The sequence below is a fragment of the Gallus gallus genome, chromosome 2 (assembly GCF_016699485.2).
Source record: "Gallus gallus isolate bGalGal1 chromosome 2, bGalGal1.mat.broiler.GRCg7b, whole genome shotgun sequence".
Classification (NCBI taxonomy): Eukaryota; Metazoa; Chordata; class Aves; order Galliformes; family Phasianidae; genus Gallus; species Gallus gallus.
Window position 1 is genome coordinate 117,886,183 of NC_052533.1, and position 16,182 is coordinate 117,902,364.

General features: G+C 37.1%; 1 protein-coding gene across 5 annotated transcripts in view; it reads right to left on the reverse strand.

Moving 5' to 3' along the window:
• The window catches only part of JPH1 (junctophilin 1), a 79,691-nt gene that overhangs the window by 58,816 nt on the left and 4,693 nt on the right, over nucleotides 1–16,182 (reverse strand). For all 5 annotated transcript variants that reach the window (XM_015282877.4, XM_015282876.4, XM_015282875.4 and 2 more), the window contains exon 2: nucleotides 12,806–13,562. In XM_015282877.4, the coding sequence (XP_015138363.2) occupies nucleotides 12,806–13,562 (757 nt within the window). The remainder of the gene's footprint in view (nucleotides 1–12,805; nucleotides 13,563–16,182) is intronic.

Sequence of the window (16,182 nt, forward strand, 5' to 3'; positions counted from 1 at the left end):
TTTTTGCACTCATCTGCAGGCATTGATTCTGATCAACCCTGAACAAGTTAATACATTGGATATATCGGAGTATTTCAACAAATGATGCCCAATTATCTTTCAGGATGTTCTCATGCCCTTTAGCCAACCGGCTGTATGTGGTCTTTTCCCTTACATGCTAATTGATTGCTCTGATTACATCATTTCCTTTTTTCATGCATTTGTTTTTTTTTTTTTTTTTTCTTTTTCATTATAGCTACACAATAGAAAAACAAACAGTAGGAACGGATGTAGCTGCAGACTAAGGTGATGCTTTGTTGACCTTAGGATAGGAGCTAATTTGTCTAGTCACATTCACAAAGAACAAACTCTTGCAGCCCAACCCTAGGCAACGTGATTATAAGCAGCAGCTCCACCACAATACAACACCAGTCTCTTGCAGCAAAGAGAAAAAGCCAGCAATCTATAAATTTATCTCATCGCACATTTTTTTATCAGTTAATTATCTGCCCTTTTAAACTGAGCGTCTTTTTCCCTTGTTCACCAATGCACATAAAATCCTTTGAATTATAACATCTACTTTTACCAGTAATATTTCTGCAGTCAAGTAGTGAAATGAACTACATAGAGATAAATAACTTCAGATCTTGAAGAGAAATTTAGAGGATAATCTTGTAATGAAAATGATTTAATTAATCTTAAGGAAGACAAATGATTTTCCTTATATTCTCTCCCTACAGAGACCTCTGGAAATTAACTCCTTCAAATCCTTTCACTTGTATGACTTAAAGTTTAGAAGGAAGAAGACACCTAGCTTTACAGCTGGTCACATTGACCAGATTTTCTCTTGTATTTGTAAAGATCTTTCTAGAAAGTGACTCATCTTATTTTGGACTTCCATAGCCTTCAGCACAGATCTAAATGACTGTTCATTAAAAAATATCCCCCAGACAAAACAAATCATAAATCCAAAGGAAGTACCAGGCATACCATACTAGAGTGGCCAAAAAAAAAGAAATAACAGAGCATATGAAAGAAGCAGCACTTTCAGATTTTGAAATGTTATCAGTTACAAGCAGTAGCCTTCAGTACATTCTACTTTTAACATTTTGGATGAAAAATGAATATTTAATATTAAAAAAAAAGAGGAATAAAAACAGAATTGAATCTCTGAAAGAAGATCTGATGTAAAAAAAAATTTTTTTCAATGGATGTGATGTAAAATACAGATTTCTAAAATGCATCACAGCAGGAGAGCAGCAGCCGACAGAAATCGGATGGTTATATAATTTGGTGGTTAAGCAAAGATATTTTTAGTACTTTGCTAATCCATCTAATGCATTTCTTTCCAAGGGAAGAAAATGCATTATACTGATAGCAATAGCAGGGTCAAAATATACGGATATAAACAAGGAATTTACTTTTTCTAGAAAAAATGAAAAGAAAAAAGTATAAAAATTCCCATTAATAGCATTCATTACTAAGTAAGGCTGTTTAGTGGTTGTAAAGCGACTTTTATGGCAAAGTAACTGAATAGAAGAGAGAAAACAAATGCTGAAAGCTTTCATAAATATTTCCCCTAACAGCAATTCTGTAGTACAAATCAAGACAGCGACACCTCAAGCTAAACAATCAAATAACTGCATAGACAATTTCAGTGCAGCATCTGGCAAAGCACACCAAAACTATTCTTCTGAACAACATATTCTTGAATATACTGACCTGAGTTAACACATTCCTTACCTGCAGTCTGAAACAAAAGTGGACTTAGCTGCTAGAAGTTGTATTTAATCTATTCCCCAGTTTCATTTATTAATACATGGGAACATAAAAGTTGCCTAGAAAAGACAGCTGTTTCCTCAGCTGACTTGCACCTAAATAAATTCAATTTCTGTCTCCTTTGAAACTTCCACTTGCAAAATGAGACAATTTATTGCCAAAATACAAAGGTAAAGAAGACTGGAACATGCAAGTTAGCTTTACTGTGGAAGAGACAATCAATCATCTCAGTTTTAAATAGATTATGTCAACTGGTTTAATGTTTAACAGTGAGCGTTTAGAAGCAAATAATCCAGAGAAAATTGTCACCTTTCTTCTGGTCAAGTGAATTTCTGTGCAAAACCAAAACTATTCCCTGAAATAAGCATATGAAGTCACACACTGATGCGAACACACAATTTCACATATCAGAATATATCTTTTCAACACCAACTCATTCTCTTTTTCAGAGAAAATTACCTTTCTCATGCTCAGGTATACTGAAAGCAGAACAGAATTCCTTGAGTAGTGAGGAGCCTTGAAGAAGCAAATGAGGCTCCCGAGAACAACTGAAGCTGGCTTTTCTCAGACTGGCCTCTCAGAACATCAGTAAGGATGTTCTTTGAACAACTGACCAAAAATGCCTGCATTATTACAAACAGTTGTATTAAATCTATTGTGAAGCATCAAATGAACATAAGGACGGGTTCCATGAGGAAGCCAGCTCTCAAGTTTTGCCAGACCAGTATTTGTGCAACCCTTTCCCAAACCCCAGAGCACAGTTTGTTTATTTTTTTGGACCAAAATGCAATACTGCTCTTTTCTGAAAGGATTCCAGTCAGTCTTACCTCTGCTAGAAAATCTGTAGAGAAAATCCAGGTGTCAAAGGAGCGTTAGAGATTTCTGAAAGCTCACCTGTCTGTGCATTCTGAGCATCCTGAAAGAGACATCAACTCCTCTGTACTGTTCACTCACTGCATACTTTTGGCAGAAGTTCATATTATTATGCAGGGACGGTATCTCTCACAACTTTATTAACAGACCTCAAGACCACTTCAACAGTATTTCAATCATCACAGAGGCAAACAGCAGACAAACCGACGGTGAATTATACCTCAAAGCTGAATCTTAAGAGTGAACTGTTAAAAACAACTTAGAACGTATTCTGATAAATTAAAATTTAAAGAAAATATCATGTCAAATTTAGGACAAACTCCTTCATGAATATCAGAATTGTCATTTTTCCTCATCACTCACTGCAATCACCATCTAGAGCCACAGCAGGGCTAAAAGCTAAATGCTTATCTGCTTCTCTAAACTTCCTGCTAACAAAGGCTAACAGAAGCTCCACTAAGCAGTCTGTCCATCAGAAACTTATTACATTTATAGATATAGACTATGATAAGAAAATCTTCAATATCTTTTCTTTATAACAATAAGGATAGAAAATTATGTTCTTATAGATTTTAACCATTAGCAGGAGGAGAGCACTTTTTTGCAGGAGGAGTAATCTGAATTCTGAGCATACAACGTATGCACTAATTTTCATTTGTGCCATTTCAGTCCTTAAACAAAACCTTTCTCTGAAAAAGGTATAAACTCTGCATTAGAAAAAAAACGTACGACAAAATAAAACACTTCACTGATCTGGCACCCTTTAGTGGTGCCCTTTAGCCACCAAAGGAAGAAAGGGAAGGACTTTTCAACAGAAGCTATCAACAACTGCTTCAACATATCTAAATAAGCCAAACAACTGGAATATCAGAAAAGCTCACCAGCTTATCTGTTCTGTTGATATTTGTAGAATTGACTAATGCTATTCCCACCTCCTTTTTATTCACAGTTTCCAAAAGCATGCTGTTTTCTGAATCAGAAAACAATGCTAATGACTGACAATCTATGTGTGTGATATATATATACACACACACATAAACAGAATGTGTGCAATTATTGGGTTTTTAGTAGAACTAAAATTAAAATCTTGGTCAAGCTATATTAAGGTAACGGCTGAATTCCAGACAGTAGACATAAGAAAAAGACATCCTAATGCTTCAAGTTCCACTCCATCTTCACAAAGCATTCTGACAGCTGGCATCTCCTTACTCACACTATTGAATTTTGGCTTCCTTAGTATGCCTGAAATACATTTTTTAATCTTATTGCTAGGCAGTATGTACTTTGTCTTCCTCAAGATATTCCTAAGATGCTTATATAATTGATATCATAAATTCTAATAAGGGAACTTAAAAAGTGAGTTTGTGTTGAATTTACACACAGAGCCAGTTCCTATGAAGTTATTGCACCTTTTGTCATAACTAAGATTTATTAATTTTACTTCTCCTGCAAAGTTTCTAACAGTGACAGCCATAAAACCTAAGCTCAAAATAAGCAGCTATGAAGTACGTCCACACTGGCCAAAAGAGTGCCTCATCAGAAGACATCTTTGAATCTTGCCTCTTTCCACATTTGTGTTTTAAGTCCTTCTGCTTAGCTTTAAGACTGACATAATACATTTTTCTTCTGAAATGGCTTAAAAAATTCAGAGAAATTCAGAGAAAGAGAAGATGTTTGTAATGAATCACCCCAAAATCGGAAAGTGAGGTAAAAGCAGCAGCAAAAAGCATTCTCTCCTTCATCTTACACATGTCAGCCAACTGATAGGAGTGTAAAGTGGAGGTGCTACACTGTAGTAGTACGAGAAGTAAATAGGCGTAAACGTCAGCCCACCAGACTCGGGGGGATATAGGAGAAATACAAGCCTTTCTTTTTAAACTCCTAGAAGACAAGAGCGGAGAACTCCCATTTAACCGGTTTTGCATTAGCAACATAAGAAAATTCCTGGCTTTCAAATATAATGTAGTAATACCAACACTTTCAATCAATCTTTGTTTTTAAGGTACCAGGACCAAAATATAGCCACGTCCTTATCAGGAACTGTCTGGAGCCTACATGAAGGAGCACAGGAAAAAATAAAAGAATAGTTAAAAAACAGAATACAATACATACAAGTTTAAATCACTGTTTTAAGCAATGGGAAGGCTGGCCACTGGATATGCACAGGGCCTTGAGAATACCTTACATTCCTAAAACATCAGGGAAAAAATGTGTCAAAAGCTAAACAACAGAATCTGTGAATGGAGACGTTACACAACAGAAAACCTGCAGATCACTCTTAAAAGACAAATGAAGTTCAACTTAATTGTCAGAGTGAAATGCAATGCAGAACAATATCCCCTCATACATAAAGCAATAGGATTTGTGGTGAGCTCAGGAACGATGTAGTCTTGGGAGGCTACATCTATACAGAACTGGGGAAACATCATAGAATCATAGAATCACTCAGGTTGGAAAAGACCCCAAAGATCAAAGGGGACTGACAAAAATTGTTTGTTGGATATGATATAAATTTAAAGCTCATACGGGAGAAATCTAATTCCAAATACTAGTTACTAGAGATCAACTCTGTCACCTTGGACTTGAAAGCAGAGAATCACAGAATAATGAAGAAGCAGAAAACATAACCATATCAGCAGAATAGTAATAAAAGAGGAAAATAATAATGAAGTAGTCAAAAGAAGGCAAATCACTATATGGAAGCTCATACCAATGTTTGTTACACGTATTAATACAGAAAAAATGTATTAATTGCTAGAAAAAATGAACAGAAGTTATAATATGTATTAATGATAAATTAATATTCAAGAAAACAGCATCACTCAATGAAAAACACCAGTTTTCATGAAATTAATCAGTTATTATTTGAAAGATATTCCATGAGATCAATACAGGGGGCACAAACTACATCATTTAAATGACTTCTGCTGTTGTTGTTAACTTAAAAACATTCTACCATACAGAATGTTAGAGTTAAAAACTGCAAATTTCCTTATTTCTTTGAAGAGAGAAGCTGAGATGTCTGTATTAATTGGTTTAGTCTTCGATCAAAACATCAAGTAAATTTCTGAAGCTTTCACTAGCACTACACTAGCCTTATGCATATAGTTAGACTAGTGAAGATATAAAATACCTTTGTTTCTCAGTATGCTTTTATAGCATGCTATGAGTCTCGTGGCTTTACACTGTGGTTCACATGTGACTGACCACTACAAACCACACAGATTTTATATGTTAAATGGAGATTGCTTTCCGTCATAGAAATTCCCCTGAATGTCAGTGGAGACAGACGCTGTTGGAAGCTTAGCTTTTGAACAACTGTGGTAATACAGATCAAAACTGAGATGCTGTGTAACTGACAAGAGTCACAGTAACAGCTCATCTAATTCTTTCTCCACCAGAAAACAAAACAAAACAAAAAAGTCTTTTACTACTATGTCTCAATACCATCAAAAAATCATTGGGTTTTCATATACATCTGCTAGACTACCACTGTAATTATTCAGCTCCTAAACCAAGTATTCTGAAAAATGAGCAAAAAATCCTTATCCATCTAAGCAAAGAAGCATTTAAAGAAGTTTATATATTTTAAAAATAAACAGACACAGAACTTTCCTTTCATGCTTAGTTTAAGCCTATGTCTTGAAAGCAGAGAACATTTTCAATCTTAAACTATCAACCTCCAGATTTTAAGCAAGTTAGAAAAGTAACTGTGAGGTAACAAAATCTTTGTCTAATACAAACTCATAGTGAGACCAATCATACTGCAGAACCGACTGCACTTCACTTACTGTTATAGAACTGTTCCTGAAGGTATTAAGAAATGCTTGTTTGCTTTCACACCAGAATCAGTGCAGGCCTTTCATTTTCTTTTCTTTTAATATTCTTATTCAGAGTTTTGCCTGTAAATATGTCTACTTTGATATAGGCACTTTGATAAAAAAAAGTTTATACATTCGAGGCTTTTCTTAAATTTCTAGCTGAGTGTTAGCACAGTAATTTTACAAATTTTCAGCCATGAAATCCTACTGCTTTAAATATTAAGAAAGCCAATCTGTATAAAGTATACAAACTGGACAAAAAGTATATTCTTTAACAGCGAGTTGTTTCTGAAATCTGAGTGAAAACGCGTCCCACTGAAGTCAGTGGTGTAACTCACAGGATCCAAAGAACACATAGTTTCTTCTAAAGGATGCAGAATTAACATGAATATTACTATCCATAGTAGTTGAAGGCTTACTTAAGTTCTTTTGCATTCATTTTGTTACACAGAATTCACTTTGTTGCACAGCATTTTGTTATATTCATACATACTGTGTAGTAAAGTGATTAAAACTAAATTTGTTTTGAATCTAAGCAACCTCATACTAAAGCAAGCAGTCTTATATAAAAACATTCGGTATTTGTTGGATCCTGGGCCTCAACACAACGCTCGTATTCCAGATATAATAAGTACAGCATCTCAAAGATGTGTAGTGCAATAGTCTTGCAAGTGTCCCTTTCAGTTTCTTGGGTAAAGCAAGCTTGGTAGAATTGGCCAAACCCACCCCAGAAAGCTGTATGCAGTGCACATTTTTAAGCACTGGCTGGGAGTACTGGCTGCTGCAATCTAGCATGAACACAAACTGTAGGACTCCACACCTAATTGTAGTTCCTCCTGGAAATCAGTCTGTTAAGGTCAAGCTGAGAGCAGTGGTCAGGCAAGGCAACAAACACTACGAAGGAACCAGCTACTGAGCAATTCCTTCAAATAAATCCATCACATGCAGCACAGCATACCAAAACTCACTCAGAATTGAGGTTATGAGAAAGCTAAGTGCTGCCCTACTGCCACCACTGTGTCCTGGGGCAGACAAGTGAGCAGCGTGGTTCAGAGCAGGCACTGCCCAGTCTTTAAGCCAATGCTAAGCTGCCAGGCCCAAGCCTGGCTGGCGCAGTGCCAGGACAGGCTCTCTATATTATCCTCAGCACTGAAAATGTCACAAGACAGCTACCAGATCCAGAAGGCCACTGTAACCCCATGCATAACTGAATCCAAAAGCATTGCGTTAGGTCACAGCTCACAGGCCAGCCCTCCCTCCCCATCCTCCTGCGGCCCTTCCACCAGGCTGAGGCCATTCAGCAGCAGCCCCACAACACAAAGCTGGCTGCCCGCAGCACAGAGTCACACCCAGAATTTCAGTAGTTTATACACAATATAAAGGCTGTACCTAAGCTGTAGCATCTGTGGACTTGGATTCAAACATATTACAAGTAAAATTGAGTCGTTTGAAAAAGCTGCTGTGAGGAAGAAATCACTGCAGAAAAGGCACTGCTTAACCCCCTTAGAAGTGATCACCCCCTTACAAGTGATCCCTGACTGGATGTTTGCAAGGTAATGCTATCTAAACACACACAGCTAATTAACAAGGAGGAATTGCTCTGTATGATTAGCTGCACATATTAATTTTACTGCTATCTTGATCTCAGGCCTTTTCACAGACATGCCAGCTTCTTTCCATTTGGTGGACACTGCCATTTTCCCAGACTGCAAGGTCTTTAGTCAGGGTGATTTGTCTGTATTGTGCCCAACACAAAGGCACCATTATGCCAGACTGAAACCGCAGGTGCTTACACAGCCAACACTCCTGACAACGTAACTTTTCAGGTGTGCAAAAGGTCTTGCAGCAGATTGTGACGATACAAGTTATTAAATTATTCCAAAGAGTTTTGGAAGTGTTTGTTTCCATGGAAAGCAGAATTAAATATATATACATACAATTCTTTTGCCTGCTTGTTTTAGGAGCTAAAAGATCAACGGAGTACAAGGAAAAGATCAACAAGGAAACATCTTATTCCTGTTGATTTCTTTTTTTTCCCCCTTTCTCTCCATTATCACTATCATTCAACTCCTATTTCTTTTACTGCCATTTTATCTTGTCTTTTTTATGTACTTGCAAAGTTCCTTTTTCTCCAGAGAAACAATGCTAAAAGGAAGATTTCTAGTTGAGTGTTAGCTAGGAACAACCTGAAGGGAGAAAAGATTCTGAGCTCACAGTTCTGAACCTGTAACACTGACTTTCCTAGAGGGAATCTGGTATATGAAAGACGGCACATAAACAAACATCATGCTTTCTGCTTCCAGTGCTACATATTCACTTACAGTATTCATACGTTTAAAAGCACCCAGAGATATTCAGTATGAGAAAGCAGGTTATACTCAAATCCCAGACTGAATTCCAAAATTGCTAGTTTATACCACTGTAAGTAATGATGGAGACCAAGTTAATAAACTAAATTACTCTTCCAAGGAGGACTTAAGGCATTTTCATACTATAAAATATGTGTTTTAGTATAATTCCAGTAAGCAAAAATAAAGCATGAAGAAAATCCAGTCTCTCATACTGAACTGTCAAGGCTTGTAAGTATGAAGCATAATAGGAATAAAAAGGAAGTTCAAAATCCCTACAGTGAGAAGTATCTGGTATCAAATTTCTGTCTGACTCTTGCTTTGATGGACTTTTTGGGATTTTTAATATCTTCCAAAAGGTGAAGTACATATTCTAGCTTCCCACCTTCACCCCCCCACGTGCTTGAAATAGACAGTACTCATTAAAAGTTTCTGGAAGAGAGCATTTCCCTTTACAGATCAAGTCCTCAAAAACACCTGAAGTAAACCTGACCACTTTCAGCACAAATGGGTGCTAAAAATGAATTTGACCTAATTACTGCTTGTAATCACTTAAAAAAAAAAAAAAGAAAAAAGACCTTTTAATGTCTTAAAAGGGACGAGTATCTAACATTCTTCTGTAATTCCTCAAAATCTAGGATTTTTGTATTTATACCTTAATATTTTGTCTTAAGTATAGTTAGCAAAACCATAAAGTACAAACCAAACTCCCAGGCTGCACTACCACTCTGAAAACACTGTTATTCGTTGCTAATGTATAATCTGTTTTGGATAGATATCTGTGTAGCAGAGGCTAGTAACTATTTCTCTGACACACCGGTTTTCCACACACAGCACATTTTTATGAAGCTTTCTCTTCTATCTTTTGAGAAACACTGCTGCTGTACTAAACACTTCAGTACAGATACCTCAAAATCTCAAAGGCTGAGTCAAGACAGCCACTGTAAATTCAGGCTCAGAGAAGCTACATTTAATCCAACTTTTAGATCTTTCTTCATACACCAAACTGTCATGATAGATAAAGGGTGACTACACAGAATATTAAGGACTTTTAGATATAAAAGGACATCAAGAATATAAAGCAAAACAGTAGCTGGTCTTGTTGATGACTGCGTGGACATCTGCAACAGGTCAAACTATCAGCCAAACCTGACACGATCAGCAGGGAACTATGAAGAGTAGTATGGAGTCTGGTTTCATTTGGCTCAGCAAATATTTAAGGAATGAACAGTACAGAAGCAAGAGCACACAACCTGAAAGGAAGGTGTCTGACTACGGAGAATCAGGGTTTCTAGCTGTTTGGAATAGAAAACCACGTGTGTGTGTGCGTGTGTGTGTCAGAGGAAAGGTGTACATAGAATGATCTTCCACAGTGGAAATCTACAGTGAGTGAGTATGCATTGCACATGCCTCAGTCAGCTTATACACACAAAGTTTTAAAGGCCGTATGGGCAGGGATACCTCTGTATCTGCAATATATGTTAGAGAAATGATAAAGAGCCACTCTCGGATTTCTCCCCCTCCCTCCACCCCTAATACTGATCATTGGGAAACAGACAAGACAACCATTCATCTAAGACACTGCAGGAAAACTACCATCTGAGAGATAGGTGCAGCTGAAGTCTCCCAGACTCTTCCTAATCTCTAGTCACCTAAGTATAGGAAAGTAATTGCTCAATTCTCATCACTACACTTCCAGCACAGTGAGATTTTGCAGAAGTTATGTTTGCAGAAATTTCCCAAGGGCAATATTCTACACCAGTAATAGGGTAATCTCACTGTAAATCAAAGGTATTTCATTTTTGTCAACTAGACAGCATCATTTATCAATCTAGTAAACTAGCAGTCACAAATCAATAGTGAACCTCAAGTTTCAAAATGATAGAAGTTCTCTCCTCCTGAAACAGGACTAATCCAGTCAGTCTGAAATGCTCTTCTAGAAACTCTTCTAAATGATCTGACTCTTGGATAGTCAGTACTATTGAGTCTGCCAGCATGCCAGTCCCTTAGTTCACATAATGCCATGGACTTGCTCCCAGTTGTTGACCCTAAAGGAAATTCTGAAAACTTGAGAGATGGGAAGCGTCACGTCTTCCCTACTACATGAATCCCATATGCACTCACAAGAGAAGCTCATGTAATATTTATGCTTGATCTTGTCTGATTAGGTGTCAGGCCTCATTACCTTTGACTCTGTGCCAGTACAGTCAGTGCAAGGGCCGCTAAAAGAGAGGAAATTTGTACCTGCAACCTTGATATCAGTACAAGTAGTCATGGGACTGTGACTAACAGATTCTCAACTGAAAAACCAAAGGAATAGCCCATGGTCACAGGTACACTACTACAGATGACTTCTGTTGTCCCACTTTCAAGAACTAAACACAATTTTCGTAGATAGCTCCAAAGAAGAAGCAATTTGAGAAGGAGGAACAGCAAACAAAACACTTTAGAGACATATCTCTTCTTAAGGGGGAAGTGCATACACTGCACCGTGTAACTGCAGTATCTCAGACCATAGTTTTGTTAACATCTTTATATTGACTCAAAGTGGTGATTACCCTATCCACACATTCCGTCACTCATTTTTGAGAACTAGAGCTTACATACTGACAAAACATGAATGGGATCCAGGAACTTCTTAAAGTTAGCTATTACAGCTCTGCTTCACTAATGCGGTATGCTGTCATATAATGCCTTACATGTATTTATAGAAGCAGTAGAGTATATGCTACCCTCTACTTACTTCAGTGTCCAGTGCTCATAAAGCTTCTTGAACAGTACACTAAATTCTTCATATTTATGTCTTAACTACTTTTTGCTATGAGCCATCCATGTATTTCAGCTTCCCCACATACGGAGTTTTCAGTCTTTTCTGTATTCTTGACAACTGTCAGAAAAAGGAGAGTCACTGAACATACACTACTGACCATACTAAATCAGGAATCAGTTGTTCAGCTGTAAGTGTAATGTGACAGTCTCTTTCTAAAATAGCAGGAAGATTTTCTTTCATGCACATTTCTGGGTTCTTTTTTTGGTCCACAGCATATTTCAAGAAAAGCCTGCCTGAGGAAACAGACCAAAACCAAGAACAGAGAAACTGCCAGAGAAACTTATCTGAAGGCATTAAAAATTAAACAGCTTTTCAAAGAGCTCTCAGTCTAGTTTAGTCTATAGTAAAACCTATTAACATTGTCTAGACTGATCTAATTTATAACAATTCCATTTCGGATAACTCTGTTTGGTTGTTGGTTAGGAGCTCAAAGTGGAAGTGATGTTTTTCCCTACTCCTAATCGTACTCTTCCACTTTTCCCTTCCATCTCAAACACTTGATGGTGGGGAGAAGACTACTGCTATTTGATGTGGTGGTCACAAAAGCCAGATGAATTCACACTGCAGTAGAACTATACTTCAAAGCTAAAGAAACCTCATACTTCTTTTCAGCAGATACTCTTCTGGCAACTGAATCAACAGCCTCTAAGCACAAGAGCCTCAACCATTATTCTTACACTGCTTGCAACACACTCCCTCGGATAAATACTTGCATATTAAGATCCCAAGTGGAAAATGTGCAATTTTAGACTCTCAGATGATTCCCAAGATGTAATCAACACAATAAGCATAACTGGAGGATGCTTATGGGAAGACATATCTTTGTCACTTCACATTCCCCCATAATTCCATACATTTCCTTAGCAGTTGTATGTTCCATGCAGTAAGGACATACTGCAGCAGCTCTTGACTTAAGGCAGAAAAGTATGACCCTGGAAACTTACTTTCACGGTATATTATGGAACATATATGAAAAACTTTAGTCAAATATGTTGAGATTTTAAGTTTCATACATCTAATTTAAGTAAAGCAAATAGGTACCCATTGAAAATTGAAAGACAACATTTAAACACTTGCTATTTGAATATTTTGTCAACACAGTAAGAGCTCACATACAATAACATTTTTTTTCCTGAGAAGTCAATGACAAGCAAATATATTTTGCAGTAACATACCTTGAAGTTGCAATTTCCACTTTCGTTCTTGCCATGGCAGCCGCTCGCTGTGCACCCTCTATTGCTCTATCCACCTTTTCTCTAGTTTTTGTGTTTCGTATTGGTATAAGTTGCTTTCTTATTCCACGAACCAAAACATTATTTTTATATTTTCCTTCTTCTTTGGTGCCATCTGGAAACATGGTACATCCATATCCGTGCCTCCTGTTATTTAGCCATTCTCCTTCATATTTCATGCCATTTGAACGCTCACTAACACCAAAACCACTGCGCTTGTCATTCTTCCATTCCCCCATATAGGTTTCTGTCGTGGTGGCATCAACGTGGTCTTCCACAGGACAGTAATCACAGTCACCGTCTCCAAAACTAATTGTAGAGTTGGCATCACTGGAACTAATTCTGCTCATAGCAGCATCACTCCTGACGGAGCTCCGTTTGCTAGATATTGAGGATCTAGATTCAGATTTTCTAAGTTTTATACTACCAAGAAGGGATCCTCTTCTGAATAAGCCTCCTTTTTTCTTAATTCCCATGGCTTCTGCTTCACTGTGAAAATTGAGCACAAAACCTCCTCTTGTTCCAGCCGGACTGTCTGAAGTGATGTCATGCAGAACGGTGCCATTGCTCTGCTCACTTCGAAGTGAAGCTAGAGATGTTCGTAGAGGTGAACGGATCACAGTTGCCATGCCATAGGGTACACTCTGACGTACACCATATCCATGCCGCATTCCTCCTGTCCACTGCCCCTGGTATGTACCTTTTAAAGTAATTAGCAGAAATTAAATTTAGGAAATTGTAGAAGACCTACCAGTCTACATTCAATATGCTACTGGCATATTACACTACGCTGTAAAGTCTGCTTTTGGAAACTAGAAACAGAAGAAAAAAATCACAGCACATGGCACTACATGAAATACTTTTTGTTACTTGTTTTTTCATAAATCATTTTTCCCCTTACCAAAGCCCTTGCTTTCCAAGCTGCAGTAGTTTATTTTGACAACTAAAACACAGTAGCTATCATCGTAAGTGTTTTTGAGCAGTTCTGCCCATGGAAGAAATTTCAAAATAAACGTGAAAGGCAAAACTCCCTCTATGTTTTATAAAGGGATCAACAAGGAAGAGAGAGAAGGTTGGAGGGAAAGAAAGCAGGGAGGAAGCAGAGCACTTGGGCTCTTGCCTCCAGCTGCTCACAAGGAGAGCTACCGGGACAAGTAAACATCCTGTTTTTTTAAGACAACTGCAGACCTCTCCCTGTGAGGATATATTCAACAACCTATTAAATTGTCTTGATCCCAAGCCCCACCTGAAGACCGCTGTTATGATGCCCTATTGTACAATCAAATATTTTAATAAGATTTTGAATGTACTTGAATGGAAGAAAATGATAAACTGCTACGAACAAAACCTCTGTATATATTGCTTTTTATGAACATTTTTTTGTTTACTCAATATCGTAAACAAAGTACACTAGCCACCTAAAATACTGGCAGTAAAAAGCAAGCTACACTTTACTCTAGCTATCCTTTCTGAAGAAGGAGTCACAGGAAAGCAGCAGACTACCTTCACTGCCACCTCATCCGTTGAGTAATTCCCAGAAGAGTAGGTCCTCTGCTTGAGAAGTAGCTGAACTCGGGTTTAAAGATAAAAAAAATATTCAAGCTATTTGACAGTCATCAAAAATATGAAAGGCTGATGTGACATATAAAAATACAGTCAGACTATTTTTCTATTTACATTCTGTAGTATGTTGTGACAGAAATCAGAAATGTGAAGGCTTTTCTACTTTTTTTGCCTTCCATTTGCACTGCAGTGCATGCAGAAGACGAGGCAGTAATAAACAGAGTATGACACACCACCCTATCTATAACTACATTCCATTGTTTATACTGTGACCATAATTATTTTTGAGTGTTTTTTCAAAAAGCAGTACAAAGAAGAGCAACATGGTATTTGATATGAGAAGGCATGCTTATCTGTGTACATGGAAAGCTGCATCTGAGCCAAGAAACAGCATTATCATCAGATTACTGTTACAGACAATTTTATTTCTTGTATTCTCAAAAAGCATTTTCATTTTGATAAGACACATGCTCCTGTGCCTGGGCTCTGAAAACCGGAGGAAGGTGTGAGGTGCCCCACACCTAGCAAACAGAAGATAACTTGCTTTCTAAGATTATTTCATTCTAATCCTTATGACATTTCTTTAAGAGAGACAAAAAATGAGGTTTCTCATCCACCTACTACTATTTCTTTTAAAAGCTATTTTGACTCTGAATATTCATACAGAAGTATGAATAAGCTCTTCCTAAAATATCTTTGAGTTTATTCTGCTTTAACTGACTATGTATTAAAAATGATTCTTCAGAGAACTAAGGCTCAAATGTCAAATTCCATGACTGAAGTTTTGTAAACATATTTGTGAAATATCTAGAGTTTCAGATGCAGCTCAAAGATTCAGTTGCTTTGATATTCAGTCTCCTTTGTATGAGCATGGTTATAAGCATGGCATTTTGGCTGTGCTGATGTCAATTATCTATTGATTACTGTTTTACTGTATTACCTCTTCAGCTAAGCTGCATTTCAATGTTAACATGCAATTACATTTACAGTTGTGTGATTTCTTTCTTATATAGTACTAAATAGGTTTGACAACGTAACTATTTTGTGTTGGTAGAAAATTCTACTAAGTGGAAGGTTTCTGTTTTAACAGATGGCTGCTGACATAAACCAACAACTTTCTTCGTTTCTTTCTCATTCTCTGTATCCTGGATACCTACTGCTGTATTGCTTGTAAGGGTGCTGAATCTAGAAACATGATTATTTTAAAAAACTCAGCATATGGAGAAGAACAAATAGAGACATGAGCACAAAACACCAATATGACATATCCTGAAAATACTGCAAGAATACAGTCATATGGTGGTTTTTTTTTTTCTTAATTAAACAGACATTTCACAGAGATATATTAATTTTTTATGAGCATAAATGACTACATTTTGTCCTTAATTATAACTGGAAAAGCCCTAGTATTATAATGACATGCTGAAGCTAAGATTCTGGCAAGGTACACTGCACTGCTACATGCAGCAATCCAATACTCTGCATCAGTTCGTTAATTTCATTTGAAAATAATAAACCCAATTCTAATTGTGATTATTATCCCAGAATTACATTACAGCAGTATAACTGCGTCTCTCCACATTGCTAATTGAGTGTCTGACTCAAAGCAGAAACTCTCTCTTCCAGCACAGAATGTTATAGAAGTACAAATGGCCTGCCTATGCTGTATTTTTTCTTACTAATATTCTGACTTAAGAATACGGAAAGCTCAAAAATATTTAATCAAATTATGACTCACATTTTTCCCTGCTCTTCAG